The following is a 19,450-nucleotide window of genomic DNA, read 5'->3' on the forward strand; positions in this document are numbered from 1 at the left end:
ACTGAACCCAAGTCTCCTGCATTGTGGGCAGACACTTTACCGGCTGAGCCATCAGGGAAGTCCTAGAGACAGGGAGAGGACGAATTAGTAGCATGAAATCATTTAAGGAACATTTTAAACATGTCTTCCAAAACACCAGCTAAAAGAGTAGGTAGTTGGAGGCCTATGTGCTGACCGCGGTGACTGTCCCGCCGGCCCAGGGGAGATTGTGCCTGGGACACAGTAACGACTGCATAGGAGTCGCCGCACAGCAGTGGAGCGAGCGGCCCGGACACTGGGGCTGGTCAGCTTCCCCGCCTGGCGCGGGGGTGGACTTGCATGAGCTTCTACGAAATCTCCCCACCAAGGATCCTGGGACCCTGAATGCCCGTCCGTTTTTCAGGCTCTGTGGTTTCTGAATCCAGCACCCAAGAGGGAAACAGCCCAGGCCCCTAAGCTTTCCCTTCTGTCAAACGGGGACAAAAATGTCTGTCTGGTTTAAAGATAGTTTATGTAAAGCGCCTTACTCCTCGTAGTCACCTCAGAAACAGTAATTAATTTTTGTAAATAGCCCCGTGAGACTATCTGCTAAGATCCTGCCTGGTCCAGGAAGCAAATCTAGGCCAGGTTGGGTCAGGGAAGTGCAGTTGCTCAGTCGTGTACAACTCTTTCTGATTCCATTGATTATAGTCTACCAGGGGATCGAACTCAGGCCTCCCGCATTACGGGCAGATGCTTTACCTTCTGAGCCACCCGGGAAGCTTTAGGGTCAGCGAGTCCTATTTAATGTTGAGCACCTGGCAAACGCCACTTGGATGCCAAACGCCCTCCCGGTGGGGCGGGAATCGGGAGGCGGGGAGGGTTTCACCCATTGCAGAGTCCTACAAAGGGGTCTCATGAGGCCTTAAGTCTCGCCTCCGTCCATCCTGCAGCGCAGGTGCGCGCACGACGCGCCAAACTCAGAATACAGCAGGCGCTAAACCTGGGCTCCGCAGCATTTCAGTTTCGTTTCTCTGCCCCTGCTGCCCCACCCCCCGCGACGGCCCGGGGATTTGCCCAGTGATCAGTGACGTAAGGGAACTAAGGCTCCCATTGGGAGGAGGCGTTCAGCAGCGACCAATCCGGGTGCTGGTCCGGGGGGAAATCTCGGTGGAGGGCTCCGAAAAGCCGGGAGATTACCGGGTGGGAACGCGCCGTCGCCCTGGGTGCAGGCGGAGGAGCACGACCCGGAACTGACCGCTGCGGAAAAGATCGACCCCAGCTCGGGATTCGCGGCCCGGAGCTGGGGACCGGTGAGTAGGGGGTGCCCGGTGAGGAATGCTGCAGAGCAGCAGTCACACACGCGCCCTGCGCCGCTCGGGCAGAATGGGGCCGGGCCGCCGGGCGCGCTCGGGAGAAGGGTGAAGTTCGCGCCGTCCTCCCTCCCGGCCTAATCCTCCTGCTTGGCTTGGGCCTCCGTTCGCTGTCTCCTCGTGGGTCTTCCTCGCTTTCGCGTGTCCAGCTCGGGCACCCATCCATTCTTGTCTCCAGAGCCAGAAGTAATGGGGCCCAGATTGCTTGGAGCCGTGCAAACTGCCAGTCTGGCCCTAGAACCAAAGTCATGGTATTTTTTGTTTTGTTTGTTTAATTGGTCAGAATAAACCGGTTTAGCTACGCGTATAGCTGGAGTTTTGCCTTCATTCCTTCCCCTGGCCCATTAGCAATTTAGCATTTTCCCTGCTGCTTTTCACCCTTAGAAAAATGTGTAAATTTATCTTTGTGGAACAGATGAGAAGCTAACACCTCCAAATTCCCAGTACATGCCAGAGTTTGGCACTGCGACGGTTTGTGTGCGCTTCCTGAGAATGATATTGGTTCATTCAACAACAAATGTCAGTGTCAGGGACCCTGAGCTAAAAATCATAATTCCTAGAGTTACCCCTGCCCCAAGTTTAAAAGAATCAGCTTTTTAAAAATTGACTTTGTTTTGTACGTCAAATTGCAATTCCGTTTTTTTAAATAGTCTTTATTTTTTAGAACAGTTTTAGATTTATAGAAAAATTGGGAAGCTAGTACAGAGTTCCCAGTACCCCCAAACCTTTCCCCTATTCATTTATTAACATCTTACATTAATACGGAACATTTCTTATGATTAGTGAACCTGTACTGATACGTTATTATTGGCCAACATATATACTGAATTCACATTTTCATAGTTTTTATCTAAGTACTTTTTTTGTCTCATGATTCTACCCAAGTTACCATATTCCAATTAGTTCTCATTATGCTCCTGGTGGCTCAGAGGGTAAAGTGTCTGCTTGCAGTGCGGGAGATGTGGGTTCGATCCCTGGGTCGGGAAGATCCCCTGGCGAAGAAAATGGCAACCCACTCACTCCAGTACTCTTGCCTGGAAAATCCCACGGACAGAGAAGCCTGGTAGGTTACAGTCCATGGGGTCACAAAGAGTCGGACACGACGGAGCAACTTCAGTACTACTGCTACATGCTCCCCTTGGCTGTGGCAGTTTCTCAAACTTTTTTTTATAATCTTGAGAGTTTGGAGGAATACTCCCCATATATATTATATTATGTTATATTATAGGCTGCTCTTAAGACTGGCTTACGGGTTATTGGGAGGAAGACCACAGAGGTAGAATGCCATTCTCATCACTTCACATCAAGGGAACATGCTTTATGACTTGATGCTGGTCTTGATTACCTGGCTGAGGTGGTGCTTGTCAGGCTTCTCCATCGTAAACTTTCTCCTCCCCCCTCGCCCACTCCTCCCTTCCATACTGTACTCTATGGAAAGTAGTCAGACCCTGTGCAGAGGAATGGGGAGTATGCGCCATCCTCCTTAAGGGCAACTCTGTACCTGTGTTATTTTGCAATTCTTCTGCATGAGAGATTTGTCTCTTTTGCCTTATTTATTAAGTTATTCATTTATTCGTATCAGTGTGGACTCATGGATATTTATACTCAGGGTTATAATTCAGTACTACTTCATTTTGTTGCAACTTTAGCCACTGGGAGCTCTTTTCGGTTGGCTTCTCTGCTCCTTTCTAGGATGTATGTTTATAGTGTATTTTGCTGTTGAGAACACTTTTCACTTGTGTGACCTCGCTTGAAGTCAGTTTGGCAAACTTGACATTTTTCTTTCTTGTTAAGTGGTCAGGAAACTGAGAAGCAGAAAGTGGCTTCTTAGATGTCACTTCCTCCAAAGTGGGGAGGGAATGACAGGCTGGGCTCAAACTACTGCAGAAGACCTTGTGACTGCAGTTGAGAGCCCATAGTTGGAATCGAGGCTTCTTGGGGTGACTTCAGACTAGGCTCTGAATAGAAAAAGACATGGAGAATGGGAAGAAATTAATTTTGGAAAGCAAAGGCTTAATTTGGCTGGCATCCAGGATGAAAGAATCTGCCTGCAATGTGGGAGACCCTGGTTCAATCCCTGGGTCAGAAAGATCCCTTGGAAAAGGAAATGGCAACGCACTCCAGTATTCTTGCCTAGATAATTCCATGGACAGAGGAGCCTGGTGGGCTACAGTCCATGGGGTAGCAAAGAATTGGACACTGCTGAGCAACTAACACTCACTCACTCACTCAGAGTGAGTTCAAATTTGCCAAGTTGGTAGAAGTGCAGTGACCCTCCCCACCCCAACTCCCAAACTCTATGCATGAAGAGAGGAGATCTGGGCAGTGTTTGTGGCCAGGAGTGTCTATAATCAGAGGGGAGCCCTTGGAGCCTCCTGCTGAAATGAGATTGCAAAGTGGGAAGGGAAGTGTGGTGACGGGAGAATGAAGAAGATACGGGACTCTGGAATCATAGGATAACATTTAGCCTCACAAACATTTACAGATTTTATGTCTGATATTGAAGATATGGAAAGATCAGTGAGACATGACCCTTGGGTTCACATCCTGGTTGGGAGAAAGATGGGTAAAAATATCAATTAGGAAGCAGTGTGATTGTAGCTATAACAGCATCTGTAGGAGCTTCCTGAGGGAGGGAATTCATTTAGCTCAGAGATGGGATGGTCACTAGAAGGACCACAGATACTGGGGCATATCTAATTCAGGCTTTCAAGGATGAGCTGGAGCTGACAAACTCATGTACAGGAGCATGGGGTGGGGAGTAGGGGTGGTGAAGAAGGGCTGTCTTTCTGGCTCACTGTCTCTAACATTAGGCTGAAGCAGGATTCAGGGCTGGTTGGGGCCCGGATTATAGGGGGCCTGCGTGTCCTTCTGTATAGCTTTGACCTCAGGAGCTTTGAAGCAGGAGGGTGACAGGATGAATTGCACATGTTGGATGACCCTGGCTGCACTTTATACAGGATACGCTATGTTTCATCAAGTCTAAGATGTCATCCATTATTTTATGTTTCACATAGAAAATATCTTTTGCCAGTTATTATGGCATGTCATTGACCACATTTGAAAGATGCAAAGGTGTGATGACATAGGTGACTCAAATTTGACATAAAGCAGTAACTCCCTAGCTGGTGGCTTAGGGCCCGTCTGCCTCTGGAGATTGAATGATAAGACTGTCTCTATCTCACTAACCCATAGTTGTTGATTTCACTGACTCTATTTATGATCTTGAAGAAACTAAATTTGGTAAACTGGCTTTTTCCTGCATAATAGCCAATTGTCAAAAGAAACCAGTTTGGTGACTCTTGATCTCAGCAGTGACGTTATGTTGCACAGTAAAAACGCTGGTGTCTCCAGTTTTACCTGGTTCGGTGGAATCACAGCCAGCTTCTGGTTTATTGAAGGGTTAGAGGACCTGTCCACCCTGAGCAGAGATGAATGGCTGCTGGTAGAAGGTAATTCATGAAATGACTTCCTCAGGTTTCAGGATTCTCATTTGGGTAAAGGGAGTAGGGTGGACCATGTCATTGCGAAGACTTTTGCTGGCTCTTATTTCTATGGTTTCTGTCCACCCGAGAGCCAGGAATGGCAAGGAGAGTGATAGTTTTACCCCTTACTGTGGAAACCTGTTGAGATCATCAGGCTATGTTGAAGGCACAAGTGATAGAAGGGGCAGAATCACAGGGGAGCATGATAAGCTAGGGAGGGGTTTGCGAGAGGGTCAGTTTTGCATTGGCTTGAAAGGGCTGGGTGTGAGGTGTGAGTAGGGTTCAGGTCCACCCGCATCTCATTCAGGAAGCGCACTGCCTGTCGAGTGTAAGGGGAGGGTGCTTTCACTCGGCGTCAGCAGTAACACGTGCCCCTTGACTTCTGTCAGCACACTCCGGTTTACAAAGCCCTTCCATTGACATGAGCTCATCGGAGCCTCCTGACAAAGGAGCTGGTATTAGGGCCAGTTTTGCAGTTTGCATGGGCGAACAAGAGAGCGTAGTGGACTGGGCCGAGGCGTCAGCACCAGACACTGCATCCTTGCCACGTGCTCTTGGGCAGGTTGCTTCCCTCCGTGAACCTCAGTTTCCTGAGAAGAGTATCCTGAATGTTAAATAATATGAGGTGTGTAAATGGCCAGTAAGGTGGGTTCTACAGAAATACTGTCACCTAGAAGTTGACAGTCACCAGGCTGTTGAACCCAAACCTGAACCTGGATTCAATCCAAGATTTACACCTTGGATCTTATATGTTTTCAGCAATGCCAGAGTAAGCTCTCTTCAATATTTGTTATGCATTTGCGATGGACCCTATATGATGAAGCAATGGGATTGAACATAGAAATGTACCATGTTTCTTTTATTAGTTTCAGCAGACTGTCAAACAAATGCATATGCAATTAGCATTGCTTTCCGGTCCTCTGAATTTGATCATTTGTTCAACACCTGTGTCTTGAGCTTCTACTAGTATCGACACAAAAATCTCTCTATTATGATTTTCAGGGTCTTTGGTAGTTACCAGACCCTTGTACAGATTATTTTAAGAAGGATGGAAAATTCTAGCCCCTCTCCTTAGAATTTTTCTGACTTTTATTTTTTCTTGTTGAACTATTTAAAAGTAAGTTGTAGTGGTATTATATTATATTTGTGCATGAGTGCTCAGTCGCCAAGTTGTGTCCAACCCTTTGTGACTCCATGGATTGATTGTAGGCTGCCAGGCTCCTCTGTCCATGGAATTTTTCAGGCAAGAATACTGAAGTGGGTTACCATTTCCTACTCCAGGGGATCTTCCTGACCCAGGAATCAAACCCACATCTCTTATGTCTCCTGTATTGGCAGGCGGGTTCTTTACCACTAGCAACACCTGGAAAGCCCCTGTGCAGTCCTAAACCCTGCAGCATGCATGGCCTAAAAATACGGACATTCTCATACATAACTTTAATAAATGCCATTAAAAATCTATAACAGTTTCTCAATATGATCCAATACCCAGTCTTTACTCAGTTTCCTCTAATTGTCCCCAAATTGTTCTATAACTTTTTTAAAAAAGCCAAAATCCAATCAAAGTATTTGCATTTGGTTGTTATTTCCCTTTAGTCTATGTATATCAAGAACAATCCTGCTTTATTTTTCATAGCTTGACTTTTTAGAAGACCATGCCAGTTGTCTTGGGGAATGTTTCATGTTCTCGATTTATCTGATTATTTCCTGATGATGTGGTTTATAGCTCATCTCTATCCGTTGTATTTTTGGTAAACTGAAAGGTAGGTCGAAAGATTTGATTCATTCTTGTCAAACATTTTTGGCAGGACTACTGCAAAGGTGCCATTGTACATTCCTATGGCACCACATTGAGAAACATATGCCAGTCTGTCCCTTTATTAGCGATGCTGGATTTGGTCACTGGCTAAAGCCATCACCAGATCTCTCTTATCAAGATACATTAGGGAGTAACCCACTGGGCCGTACCGTGGCACCATGGAACCGTCCTGTCCCCTAGTACCTTTCATCTCATGGTTTTAGCATCAGATGATGATCCTTGTCTTATATAGTGGGGGTTGCAAGATGATGTTTTTCTAATTCTGTTATCCCTCCTACACTTTTTCACTGGTGTTCTTCCATAATCCCTGGAGAGGTTTGTTCATCTAGTACATATGCGATCATTCATATAATGTTGGGGAGTTAAAGATCCATCAAAGTCCAGCATGGAGCCTGGGTTAAGAACCCCTGCTCCAAGTGATGAGGGTATCAGGTTTTGTGTGGACTGGAAGCCATAGCTAAGCTCTTCATAGTCCTTTTATTCATCTGGTCATTTGCAACAGAATTAATTTCCCAGCCCTAACAATAAACACATGCCATCCCCCATTACAACAAAAGAAACAAATAACCTCAACCTTTGAACTTTCAAGCTCCTAGCAAAGTGATTGGTGAAGGGCTCCAGTGCCCACAGGAATCACCAACACTGCTGCCCACTGGTCCCAACCTTGTGTTGGGATGACAGAGGATGAGGTGGCTGGATGGCATCACCAACTTGATGGGTGTGAGTTTGAGCAAGCCCCAGGAGTTAGTGATGGACAGGGAAGCCTGGCGTGCTGCAGTTCATGAGGTCACAGAGAGTCAGACATGACTGAGCAACTGAACTGAACCTTGTGTTACATTTCCGAGTGCTGGGTTAGGCTCACTTCCTCAACAGACAAACCAGGGAGTTGCACCAGGCAATCCTAGACTTTTTACCAATCTTATTAACATTCTAAAAACTTTATTACCTGCATTTACCAGTTAAATTCTTTATAATCATTTGAGCTTTGTAGGTACAGGTCTTTTCCACACCCGTTAAATCTCTTAAAGTCACACATCTTTAAATCTGTTGGAGCTTCTGGTTGGAGTTCATTGTCAGTAGTAAAATAACCCCTTACATGTGTACAGTACTTTCACTTTATAAAGCACTTTTTATATATTGCTGCGTTAGATCCTCAAGAAGTAGACTTTGTATTCCTATGTTGTTTTCTCTTTGGGGCTGTATTTCTAGCTCATTCATGTCACTACAGTGAAAGAAATTGAAGGCCACTGAACTCTGTTGTAATGGACTTTCACATACATAATAAGTAATCAGGTTGATTTGCCTGTGGTTCCAAGGGCTTCATTCCAGCCTGGCAGTTACCTGCGCGCCCTGTCTGCTGGCTGTCTTCCCAGAGACCGCCCCGGTGGCCTACCATGGGCCTCCACCCCACAAGACTAACTCTGGAGCCCATGTGTCACTGTGGCGTTTCAGCCTTACTTCCTCTCTTGCTGCCACTTTAAATTTCCACTCTTGCTTTACTTGTGCTTTGAATACTCACTGGATTTGGGAGCCAAGGGTTCTGGATTCTCTTCTAGATTCCCCCTCAATACCATGCTTATGCCTAATACTTTTAGCATAATTCTTTTACTCAACCCATGTAGAAACCCTTGAAGGTAAGTATGACTCTCCCCATTTTATGGATGGATAAACTGAGGCTCAGAGTACTTAAATGAGTTTTCTGTTGTCACACAGTGTAAGGGCAGGAGGCAGCTGTTGGTTTAGGTGTGCTGAGGCTTCTAACCTCAGACTGGAAGTGTGCCAAGGCTACAGAGGTAAACAGGACTAAAGTCCTCTGTGCTCAACTTCTGTGCTCCCTCTGAGAGCCACGCTCTCACCCACACATCCCTGTCAGAACCACCTGAAGGTTCCTCCAGTGCTGGTTTCAGTCACCCTTGTTAGCAGGAAAGCGGCCAGGCCAGCTGCATGGAGGGGCACAGGTGAGAATGAGTCCATTGTGGCCCTGCGGTGCTCTGCCAGCAGACTGAGTAGGTAGGGACCAACTCTCTAGGGCAAGTGAACCGTCAAAAACTCACAGCCCAAGGAAACGTCTATAAAGGACACCTGAACTCAACCTCTTGATGCTCCTTGAGTCTTAGTAAAGAACCTCAATGCACTTAGTCTTTGAAACCTGAAGTCTGCAGGGCAAACAAAGGAATCTCTAGACTCTGTCAAGGCCCCTCGTGAACAGCCCATGCACTGCATAAGTCAGGGAGCACTGCACATAGTAGGTGTTGTGGATTTGTATATTACGACAGTTCAGCAGGTAGTTATCTGGTGTCTTGTTCTCTCATAATCGGTACTTTAGAGCAATTTTCCCGCAGATGGAAGGAAAGGATCTTGAGGTAGGAGTGTATTCCCAAGAGTATGGCATGGGCTGGTACCTGCTGCTGCTCTCCCTTCTTCCAAGCTACACACTCTGGGCCTCAGTTTCCTCATCTGTAAAATGAGGGTGTTGGACTTGAGGATCAGTAAGCCCTTTCCCTCTGATTCTGGGGGAGCCTCATAGGAGCTGCGATTGACTGGTCGATTGCTTGGGCGGGCAGCCCCATGTGAGGCTGCCACTCCTGCCCCTCTGCTGGGCCTGCTGTTGACTCCGTGTCTGGTCCCCAAGGAGGAGAAGTCCCAGCCGGTGAACAGGGCCCCTCTGAGCTCGGGACACCATGGCCGCGTCGGCACCGCTGCGGAGTCTGGAAGAGGAGGTGACCTGCTCCATCTGCCTTGATTACCTGCGGGACCCAGTGACCATTGACTGTGGCCACGTCTTCTGCCGCAGCTGTACCGCTGACATCCGCTCCGTCTCAGGGGGCCGCCCCGTCTGCCCCCTGTGCAAGAAGCCTTTTAAGAAGGAGAACATCCGGCCAGTGTGGCAGCTGGCCAGCCTGGTGGAGAACATTGAGCGGCTGAAGGTGGACAGGGGCCGGCAGCCGGGGGAGGCGGCCCAGGAGCAGGCGGACGCGAGGCTGTGCGAGCGGCACCGGGAGAAGCTGCACTACTACTGCGAGGACGACGGCAAGCTGCTGTGCGTCATGTGCCGGGAGTCCCGGGAGCACAGGCCGCACTCGGCCGTCCTGCTGGAGAAGGCGGCCCAGCCCCACAGGGTAAGCCCTCCGCTCCCCCGCAGGGAGGGATGCTCTGCTCGGCGCCCACCCGGAGGCGAGGCCTGGCGCAGGCCCCTCGGAAGGCTTCTCGCTGGCCAGGGACTCGGGCCGAGCCCACCCTCCTGCCTCAGCCCAGAGCATCCCCACTGCTTGTCTTTCTGCAGGAAAAAATCCTGAACCACCTGAGTACCCTAAGGAGAGACAGAGACAAAATTCAGGGCTTTCAGGCCAAGGGCGAAGCTGATATCCTGGCTGCGCTGGTAAGTGAGGCTGTCGAGGGAGAGAGAGCCCTGAGGCAGGCGATCTGCCGCGTGGAGCAGGAGCTCCTGAGCTTGTAGAGAGGCTGGGAGGCCGCTGGCTCCCTGGGAGAGGAGCCCCGACCGGACTGGCAGCGGGAGACCTGGGTTTTGGCCCACGCCCTGCCAGTCTAAGGTCTGCGGGCTTGACCTGCTTCCTCATCTCACAAGTGAGGGCGTTGCCTGGATGTTGGCTAAGGTCCTTCTGTGATTCACCTCAGCTGCAGGGCCTGTTTGCTCAGCAGAGTCAGGGTGTGAGGAACTGAGGAAGGCCTGGCTTCGTCCTTCCTTACAAAGAGCGGAAGAGAGACATTATTCCTGAGAGTGAGGGAAGCCAGAGGGTTTGGAAGGAGGGAACTGGCTCCAAGAAGAGAACCGAGAGGGGTGGGCTCTGCCAGGCGTGACTAGCCCTGAGGACGCCGTGTGTAGTGAGTCCATGGTTACCAGTAGTTAGGAAACAGAGGCAGCGCATTGAGTGCTTCGTTAGAGAGGCGATCAGGAAGGGAAAAACCTGATAGAGATTCCAGTTTTCTGGGGAAAGTCTGTTGGGGAAGCGGGCACTGGAGGGTGGAGGGATGTTGGGGCCAGTCCTTGCGGTGAGCAGGTGGGCCCCGGGAGAGGGACGGTGAGGCAGGAGACGGCCCAACCCGGGCAGTGCCTCCAGCCGCCCAGTGTGCGGGGATGCTGACCAGGTCCCAGCCTGGACTCAGCAGGGAGACTTGGAGACAAGAAAGGACATTACCCCAGTCGTAGACATTCCAGAGTTTCACTGAGGAGAGGAGATAGTCCTGTGTGGCAAGGATAGTGTGCATGCAGATATTTTACACATACTGGGGAGGATGCTGAAGAGAGGGTTACTCAGGCTTGAATAAAATTAATCAAGGGAAACATCCTGGAAGAGGCAGCACACGCCAATTGGAAACTGTGTTGGCTTACAGTGTTCCTCAGAGGGCCCTGGAACATACTGGTTTACCTAGAACAGCTGATGATGGCAGGCACTCAGGCTTCCAGTCCCATGAGGGAACTGACTTGACTGACTTACTGTGTCTTCCCTGAGGAAAGGAGGTTGCCCCAGGAAGGCTCCAAAGCCACTTCCAGCCCGGACACTGTAGAACTCATGAATGGGGTTAGCGAGGGGTGAAAGAGCCAGCGTGTGCACCCCCACACCAGATCCTGGAGGGGTCTTCCCCTCCGGGGCAGAGATGTCACCCCCTTCTCCCCCTTCCCACCCCTGCAGAAGAAGCTCCAGGACCAGAGGCAGTGCATCGTGGCTGAGTTTGAGCAGGGCCACCAGTTCCTGAGGGAGCGGGAGCAGCACCTGCTGGGCCAGCTGGCGAAGCTGGAGCAGGAGCTCACAGAGGGCAGGGAGAAGTTCAAGACCAGGGGCGTCGGGGAGCTTGCCCGGCTGGCGCAGGTCATCTCCGAGCTGGAGGGCAAGGCGCAGCAGCCGGCTGCAGAGCTCATGCAGGTGAGAGACCTCCCTGGCGCAGGGAGCTAGGAGACCAGGACGGCAGGCATGGCCCTGCCTCTCCCCCACGGGACCTTGGAGAGCCTCTTGGAGAGTCTCTTCTTCCGAGGGCCTCCGTTTTCTCATCTGAAGCATGGAGACGATGAGTGTTATCCCCACCACTCACTGTAGCGATTGCATGAGCGTAAAATGAGACAATTGGCACGGTGTCACTTCAAAAAGTAAACTTTTTACGAGCAAGAGTTTACAGTCTTGAGAAGTGCTGTAGAAATGGAAGGGAAGCTTGTTAGTATTTTCATGACTATTCTCCATTCTCATCACTGCCGTCATGAGCCTGTCTTCTAACAAGTCACTGGCAGACGCTGGTCCAGGGGAGGCTTTTTATGATTCTGGAGATGAAGAAGCCTGTGGGGTCGGTGGTTGCTGAGGGACGGCTGAACGGTGGCTTCTCTTAAGAACCCAGAGGATCTGGAGGAGATGGGCAGCTGGGGAAGGGAGTCAGAAGACAGGTTTTCTTTGGGCCTGTGGCATCAGCCTCAGAAAATCAGGTGGTGAGCTGGCAGGGTGCCTCTGGGGCACCTCCTGGAGAAGGCAACTTTGATGCTGATAAAGGGAGGCTTATGGGTTGGAGTCATGGATGGTTGCTAAGTTGAAATGACACCACAACCCCTTCCACCGGGAGCCTCTCACAGGAGTCACACTGCCGTGAACAGGGCTTTGAACTGCCTTTGGGTGGATCATGTGTGATCCCTCTGCCCCCCGGCCCACAGGCCCAGAGACGGCCTGTGTAATGAGCTCCTCCACTTGCATGGTGGGGGGTGGCTGGCCTGTCTGTCGGCAGCATGACCACCCAGGATGTCTAGGGAAACGCTGGCCCTGGCCCATGGCAGGGCAAGTCGGTGGCGGGATGTCAGGGGAGATGGCGAGGCCCCCAGGTACGTGTGCCGCACAGGTGGCTTCTGCCTGCCTCTGTCGTTGTGGATTCTGACTCAAGCATTGGGAACTCTTCCGCTCCAGCCCTCAGTGATGAAGTCTCAGAGGACCAGCGGGTGGAAGAGTTCGTCCCAGGCCGTGAGGCAGATCAGGAAGTGAGTCAGAGCTCCAGCCCCAGTGTCCTGACTCCCAGGCCTCCGGACTTTTGCTCTTCTTTTCTCTCAACTTTGTCCAGAATGTCTCTCTGGCTCCTTCCTTTCCTCCCCTGTCATTCTGTTCCCTCAGGTTTGTCTCTCTGACTCTGACTAGATCACTTGCTGTCTGCCCTCTCCCTCCCCTTCAGGGGTGCACATCCTTCCTCTCCCCACAGCCCCAGCCACGGCCACCGTGTGGGTGTGCACTCGTGGACCAGAGAGGGACACAGCCAGGGTGCCGGGGGGTGGGGATCCGGTTGCGTCTGCCCAGAGGGGAGCTTCTCCCCAGTCCGCCTGGAAGAGCTTTGTGGACCGACAGAGGCCCAGCCTTCAGCGACTCAGACCACTCGGATAGAAGGCACCCCTGGGGCCGGGTGGGAGGAGGGAGGGAGAGAAAGTGGGTGTCTGCTGGAGGTCAGTGCGGGAGTGTGGCGCTGGTGGGTTTTCTGTCTGCGTGTTTGGGTCTGCCTTTGCTGAAGGAAACTGGACAGCTAACTCCTGTCCTGGTGTTAGTATTTCTCCAGAGATAGACTGTCAGTGGACAGTAAGGATGAGGCCCTACTAAGATGGGGGCCCTGATCCAAAATCTGGTAAAGAAATACAGGTGAGGGAGAAAGCACCAGGACAGGAGATAAATACAGAGGCCTTTTGACAAAGGTGATAGGAAAGATCTCTGGAGCATCACTGTCAGGAGGAGGTTTAAGGGAGCTAGGGGAGGGGGGAGCATCTCTGGAGGGTACCAGGAACCAGCTCCTTGATTCAGCCCAGGGTGGGCCTTGCAGGGTCAAGTGGCAATTGGCGACTCTGCCTTCCACTGTGGGCGCCATCCACACCCATGAAGAACCTTCAGGTTCTTACTACCCAGCACTGCTGTGATTCCTGCCCCAGGCTTGCTGCTCTGACTGCCTCTTTCACCACAGCCAGGAGTTGGAGGTGGGGGTTGGGGGCCCTCCAGGAGCCTTGGGCAGGTTGCTTCCCTGTGGAGGCCCCGGGTGTGAGGCTGCAGGTCATCTCAGGACTCCCAGGTCTCCCCTTGGGCGGTCTTTGGGAGAAGGGTTCCTGCACTGGCGCTCACAACCTGCCCTTAGATGAGCCTCAGTCTCTCTCTCTGAGACTCCAGTAGCAACTCCTGTGTCCCACAGTCCACCCTCTTAGCTCCCTAATCCTGCCCACCTACTGCCCATTTATTTGCCTTTTTATGCCACGTATCCCTTGTGGCTCAGCTGGTAAAGAATCTTCCTGTAATGTGGAAGACCTAGGTTCAATCCCTGGGTTGGGAAGATCCCTTGGAGAAGGAAAAGGCTACCCACTCCAGTATTCTGGTTTGGAGAATTCCATGGGACGTATAGTTCATGGGGTCGCAAAGAGTCGGACACGACTGAGCAACTTTCACTTTCACTTTCCTGGCAGAGTTGTTGGCATATACTGTCTCAGATTTATCACCAGTCTGGAGCTGGCCTGGACTTGTTTTGAGGGACTGAGGAGAAGGGCACCAAGTCTCTGGGCAGTTGCTTCATGGTGGCACATCGATGTAGCTCTAACCTGTTTGATGGCCTCTCAGGAGCAAGACCCCAAGTTCTTCCTGAAATTTGCTGAAACAGTCCACTGTAGGCACAACTCGGTGATTTCATTTGTTTCCCAAATTTCACTCTCTCAGAGGTCACTCTGCCCCCACCCTTACCCAGTCCCCCTCCAGGCTACTCTCTTCCTATAGCACCCATCACTTAATGGCGTCATCTAATGGGTTTGTTAGGTTGACTCTTTGCTGTCTGCTTCCCTCTATTAAGAGATTTGTGTCTCTTTTTTTTCTTGCTCTATCCCCACTTCTAGAGTGGCACCTGACACACAGGAAGCACTTAATATTTGTGGAATTAGTGAGAGGAAGGCAAAAATTACCATCAAGTGTTATGGAGGCTTTAGACTCACAAAAAGGAAATAACCAGCGTCTCACAAGCACCCCCTCCCCATTCTACCATGTCCCATCACTCAGGTAGCACCGTCCTCCATCCTGCGCAAACTGTGGTCCTTAGTTGTTCTTTACCAGTATGCCCGGTCTGTCTCACACCTGGCGTGTGCTGCCTCCCTGGCCACACTGTACTGCCCTGATCAGGGCATCGTTACTCTTGCCGGTCCACAAACCAGTCTCCAGACTGCTCCCCCATGTTGGCATTATCTCTCTTAATCCATTCTGTACAGGATGGCCAAGTGCTCGATCACTTGGGACTTTGGCTAGCTACTATACCAAACAAGTTGCTTTTCTGCCAGTGACAGTTCAGACATGCGGGGTCTAGAGCTGTCAGGGCGGCTGTCCATGTGGTCAGCCAGGGAGCTGGTTACTTCCATCCGCTGGCTTTACCAACCTCAAGGGATGTTGTCCTCAGCTCTGTAGCCGAAGTTGGGCTCACCCTTGTTTTCAAAACTGAGCCAAGCAAAAAGGGGAAGAAGAATGGAATTTTTTTTTTTTAAGGACATAACCCCCAAATTATAGCCATTGCTTCCTTTTATATCCCATTGGCTGGAACTTAGTCACATGACCATACCTGGTTGCAAAGGGATCTGGGGAATGTAGTTTTTGGTAACACTGCCCAGCTGTTATTTCACAGATTCTATTACTACAAAGAAGGGGAGAATGAATTCTAGAGGGTTGTTAGCCGTCTCGGCCACTGTTAAGCAGATCACATACAATCACTCCCCTACTTGAAACTCTTTGGTGGCTTGCTTCTGAATGTGGCACAGAATTTGAACTCCTTACTGTGCCTGCCCAGCCCCGCATGATTTGGCCCCTGCCACCTTTGCCAAGCCCTCTCACCCTGCTTTCCTCCCACTCTTCACCTGGCCAGCACCTTCTCCTTCACATCTGAGCACAGGTGTCATCCTCTCAGAGAAATTGGCTCAGTCATCCCCTGGCCCCCCTCCATTTGCTCTGTCATTGTGATTATTTTGTTTGTTTTCTTTTTGTTTTATCCTTTGCTGCTGCGAGAATGTCAGCTTCATAAGGAAAAAACGGTATTTGTTCATTGATGCAGCCTGGTCTCTAATAGTGTTGGTATATATGGACGAAGTCTTCTTTAATTCACACTGATGCTTGTGCTTTCTTCCCTTCCAGGACACCAGAGACTTCTTAAACAGGTAACAGAGTTTAGTTTTCACAATGCATCTCATTCCCTTGTGCCCGTGTCCCTTCCACTGTTCCTTGGCCATGATCCGAATTAGTAGCATGTGATATGGGGTCAGAGGTACCCACATCCCAGGGTTCGTCACGATGACCTTGTCTCCTGGAAGCAAGTACACATCCTTGAGAACTGGTGGAGACTTGGTCTGTACCAGAGCAAGTTCTCTGTATAATCTCCACTCCTGGGCCCACTAGCCTTGTCTGAGACAGGACAGGATGGTGTGAGGACACACCTTGGTAGAAAAAAGAGCTCTGGATGTTGAGTCTGCTTGTGGTCGTAAATCCTGGTTCAGCCTTGGACTGAGTACCTTTGAAGGCCTGTTTCTCTGTTACCTGGGATAATCATACCTTTCCCTCCTCTTTCATAAATTGTCACAAAGATTGAGAGAAATGTAAGAGGAGCTAAGTAACAAGTTTGTCTGTCATCTCAGGTATCCACGGAAGAAGTTCTGGATTGGGAAACCCATTGCTCGAGTAGTTAAAAAAAAGACAGGAGAATTCTCAGATAAACTTCAGTCTCTGCAGCGAGGCCTACGAGAATTCCAGGGTAAGGGTTGGGGAAGGTCTTGGGGTGGGATCAGGACTGGGGTGCTGCTTTGAGAAGAGGGTACCTGGCTCCTTACTGTGTGTCTCGACCTCATTCCTCTGAGGTCTTCTGGGGTTTTCTTTCTCCGTCTTCTTCACAGATGGGCCCTTGGCACAAAATTAGTACTGTTTGAGTGAGAAATAGGCTCCTACGTTTGCTGAGCTCAAAGGTCATTGCTCTTCATTTTTCCTCTCCAGGGAAGCTGCTGAGAGACTTAGAATATAAGACCGGTGAGTATCCAAAGGGTTGTTCCCAGTTTTATCACAAAGAGTACTCTCCCCACAGCGTCCTGCCCCCCGATCGCCCGCCCTCTCGTCCAGCAGGGGCAGTTTCCCAGCTGCACATCTGAAGCCCCCGCCTTGTCTTTTCTGACCCATCTGCTGCTCTTCAGTCGGGAGTAGAGGCCTCCACTTGATAGTCTGACCCCTCCTGCCCCAAGGTTGGTTATTTTTGTCCTTGGAGGTCCTACCACCAGTCCTTTGACTGAGTCCCTGTGACTGGCTTCCTTCGCATCTGCCTGATCACGTGGCTCCTGTGTTCGCAGCAAGCTGCCGTGGCTTCATAAGCCCAGAGACCTCTCTGCCCCGGGCCCCACCGTGTGCTCCCTCTGGCCCTGCCTTCACCGCAGACCCACGAGGGGCCTGGTCACACTGCCGCAGGTGTGGCACATCCTCCTTGGATCATGGAGCGTGGCACCCCTGCCGTGGAGACTGGGATCCCCTCCCGGCCTGCTGATGACACCGTTGCTTCTTCCTCTGTCCCCACAGTGAGCGTCACCCTCGACCCACAGTCGGCCAGCGGGTACCTGCAGCTGTCGGAGGACTGGAAGTGCGTGACCTACAGCGGCCTGTACCAGGGCGCGTACCTGCACCCCCAGCAGTTTGACTGTGAGCCGGGGGTGCTGGGCAGTAAGGGCTTCACCTGGGGCAAGGTCTACTGGGAGGTGGAGGTGGAGAGGGAGGGCTGGTCCGAGGATGAAGACGAGGGGGATGAGGCGGAAGAAGGGGAGGAGGAGGAGGAAGAAGAGGAGGCTGGCTACGGGGACGGATACGACGACTGGGAGACGGACGAGGACGAGGAGTCGCTGGGGGATGAAGAGGAAGAAGCAGAGGAGGAGGAGGAGGAAGTTCTGGAAAGCTGCTTGGTGGGGGTGGCCAGAGACTCGGTGAAGAGGAAGGGAGACCTCTCCCTGCGGCCGGAGGACGGTGTGTGGGCATTGCGCCTCTCCTCCGCTGGCATCTGGGCCAACACCAGCCCCGAGGCTGAGCTCTTCCCAGCACTGCGGCCCCGGAGAGTAGGCATCGCCCTGGATTACGAAGGGGGCACCGTGACTTTCACCAATGCGGAGTCACAAGAACTCATCTACACCTTCACTGCCACCTTCACCCGGCGCCTGCTCCCCTTCCTGTGGCTCAAGTGGCCGGGAACGCGCCTCCTGCTGAGACCCTGAGCCCCAGCTCCCGGCCCCACACCCACTGACGCTTCTCTTTGGAGTTCTGGGCTCTGTGACAGGAGGGGAGGTGTCTGGCCGGAGCACCTGGAGTAGGCGAGGGAAGGGGCCCCATGTCCGCTGCCGTTCCCTCCCTGTGGCCCCTCTGGGACCTCTTTCAGTGCTCTTCCATCCATCCTGCCCTGAGGTCTTCTCCCTGCCCCGGGGTTCCTGTGCTGACTTCTGACCCTGAAGTCCAGAAGAGCTCCTCCCCCCTCCTCCCCACGGCCTTTGACCCAGCTCTGCCCTCCCTCGCCCCAAATGGCATCCCTTGCCAGCTGTTCTTGGGAAAGACCAGTTGGCTATTACCCCCAAGGCCATTTTACTGCCCTCCAATCCCATGGCTTCTGCTTTGCCCAGATCCCCTTCTGCTGCCTGCCTCCGCAGCACGTTGAGCACGCCTACCGCCACCCCAACTCAGAGTTAAGTGTACTTGAAAATGTCCCAGGTCGTTTAAGCCGCCTGGAGTGCAAATAGAAAGCCTCTCCTCGTAAGGTGCAGGGCGAAGTCCATGCTTCTCTGAGATCAGGGCTGAGGTTTCCATCACTAGGAGGCGGGGCTCCCTAAAGCCATCTGTGGTCTCGGGAATGAATCTAGGTACATAGATCTTTGGGGTAACAGCTGGGGTCGGTGGTCGGTAAATTATCTCTGTGAGTTGGTCCTTGTGAGGAGAGTCTTAAAGAATCCAGAATGCCCTGCTCTTGGTTGGTTCATATAGAAGCACCAAGGCAAATATTCAGTCAAACAAAACCTCCCCTGCCTTGGAAGCCCTGGTGGGTGCTGCAGCGGGATATTACGCTTCTGTCACTAGCTCCTCTCAATATCCAGGTCTCATTTTCCTAGGAGTGGGGCTGTGAGAAGGGCAGCAGGGGTCCCTGGCAACCCACCAGGTCTGCATGTCAATAGAGGTTTCAGAGCATATCCTCATTGCCCACGGGCCCAACCCCCAGTCCCCGCCTCTGTCCAGGCTCTGCTTGTGCCCACAGTTTAGCACAAGCTCGTGCTCCAGCCAGATTACCTCGCAGCCTTTATTCTTATCCATTCCAGGCATTCTGCCAATCTCCTGCTGACTAATTTTAACCCCTTCCCTGCTCTAGGAGACTGTTCCCAGCTGCTGTGGATCTCAGGGTCTCTTAGCTGCCACATTGTCTGAAGTTGCGCTCTTTGTATGTTTCACATGCTGCCTGAGTCACATGTACATTCTGATTTCTGCCTCTAGTTTTGTAAGCTCATCGAGGACGGATACCACGTCTTCTGCTTCTCTTGTATTCTCCATGACACCTAGTTCAGTGCTGCGCACAGAGTAGGTGCTCAGTAAAAACTTGTTGAATGAACAGCCTGGATTCATGTGTATTTAATTGTGACTCAGATATCACCAGACCTTCACAGTCTGTGGCCACACAAAGGTTCTGTTGATAGCAGTAGGCCAGGGTTTTTCTACGGTGCCCCTTCTAGATCCTTTAAAACTGTGCAGCTTTGTTCACTATCCTCTGTCTGCACACGTGCTCTCATTGCTGGAAGTCCCCAAAGAAGAGCTTCACCTGGGACACAGACCAGC

General features: G+C 51.4%; 1 protein-coding gene across 1 annotated transcript; it reads left to right on the plus strand.

Annotated features, from left to right (window-relative positions):
- Positions 1–1,146: 1,146 nt before the first annotated feature.
- On the plus strand, positions 1,147–19,226 carry TRIM26 (tripartite motif containing 26). The gene is made up of 8 exons (XM_065912784.1): positions 1,147–1,271; positions 9,268–9,754; positions 9,919–10,014; positions 11,288–11,518; positions 15,752–15,774; positions 16,249–16,364; positions 16,601–16,633; positions 17,171–19,226. Exons 2-8 carry the CDS (start codon positions 9,317–9,319, stop codon positions 17,851–17,853), a joined length of 1,620 nt encoding a protein of 539 aa, XP_065768856.1. The 5' UTR covers positions 1,147–1,271; positions 9,268–9,316; the 3' UTR covers positions 17,854–19,226.
- Positions 19,227–19,450: the final 224 nt, after the last annotated feature.

The sequence above is a fragment of the Muntiacus reevesi genome, chromosome 20 (genome assembly GCF_963930625.1).
Source record: "Muntiacus reevesi chromosome 20, mMunRee1.1, whole genome shotgun sequence".
In the NCBI taxonomy this organism is placed as follows: Eukaryota; Metazoa; Chordata; class Mammalia; order Artiodactyla; family Cervidae; genus Muntiacus; species Muntiacus reevesi.

Excerpts from the sequence above, each read along its gene's own strand:
- TRIM26 (XM_065912784.1), top strand. The coding sequence starts at position 9,317 with ATGGCCGCGTCGGCACCGCTGCGGAGTCTGGAAGAGGAGGTGACCTGC. Across the intron at positions 15,775-16,248 it reads ACCAGAGACTTCTTAAACAG|GTATCCACGGAAGAAGTTCT; the intron begins GTAACAGAGTTT and ends CTGTCATCTCAG. Across the intron at positions 16,634-17,170 it reads AGACTTAGAATATAAGACCG|TGAGCGTCACCCTCGACCCA; the intron begins GTGAGTATCCAA and ends CTGTCCCCACAG.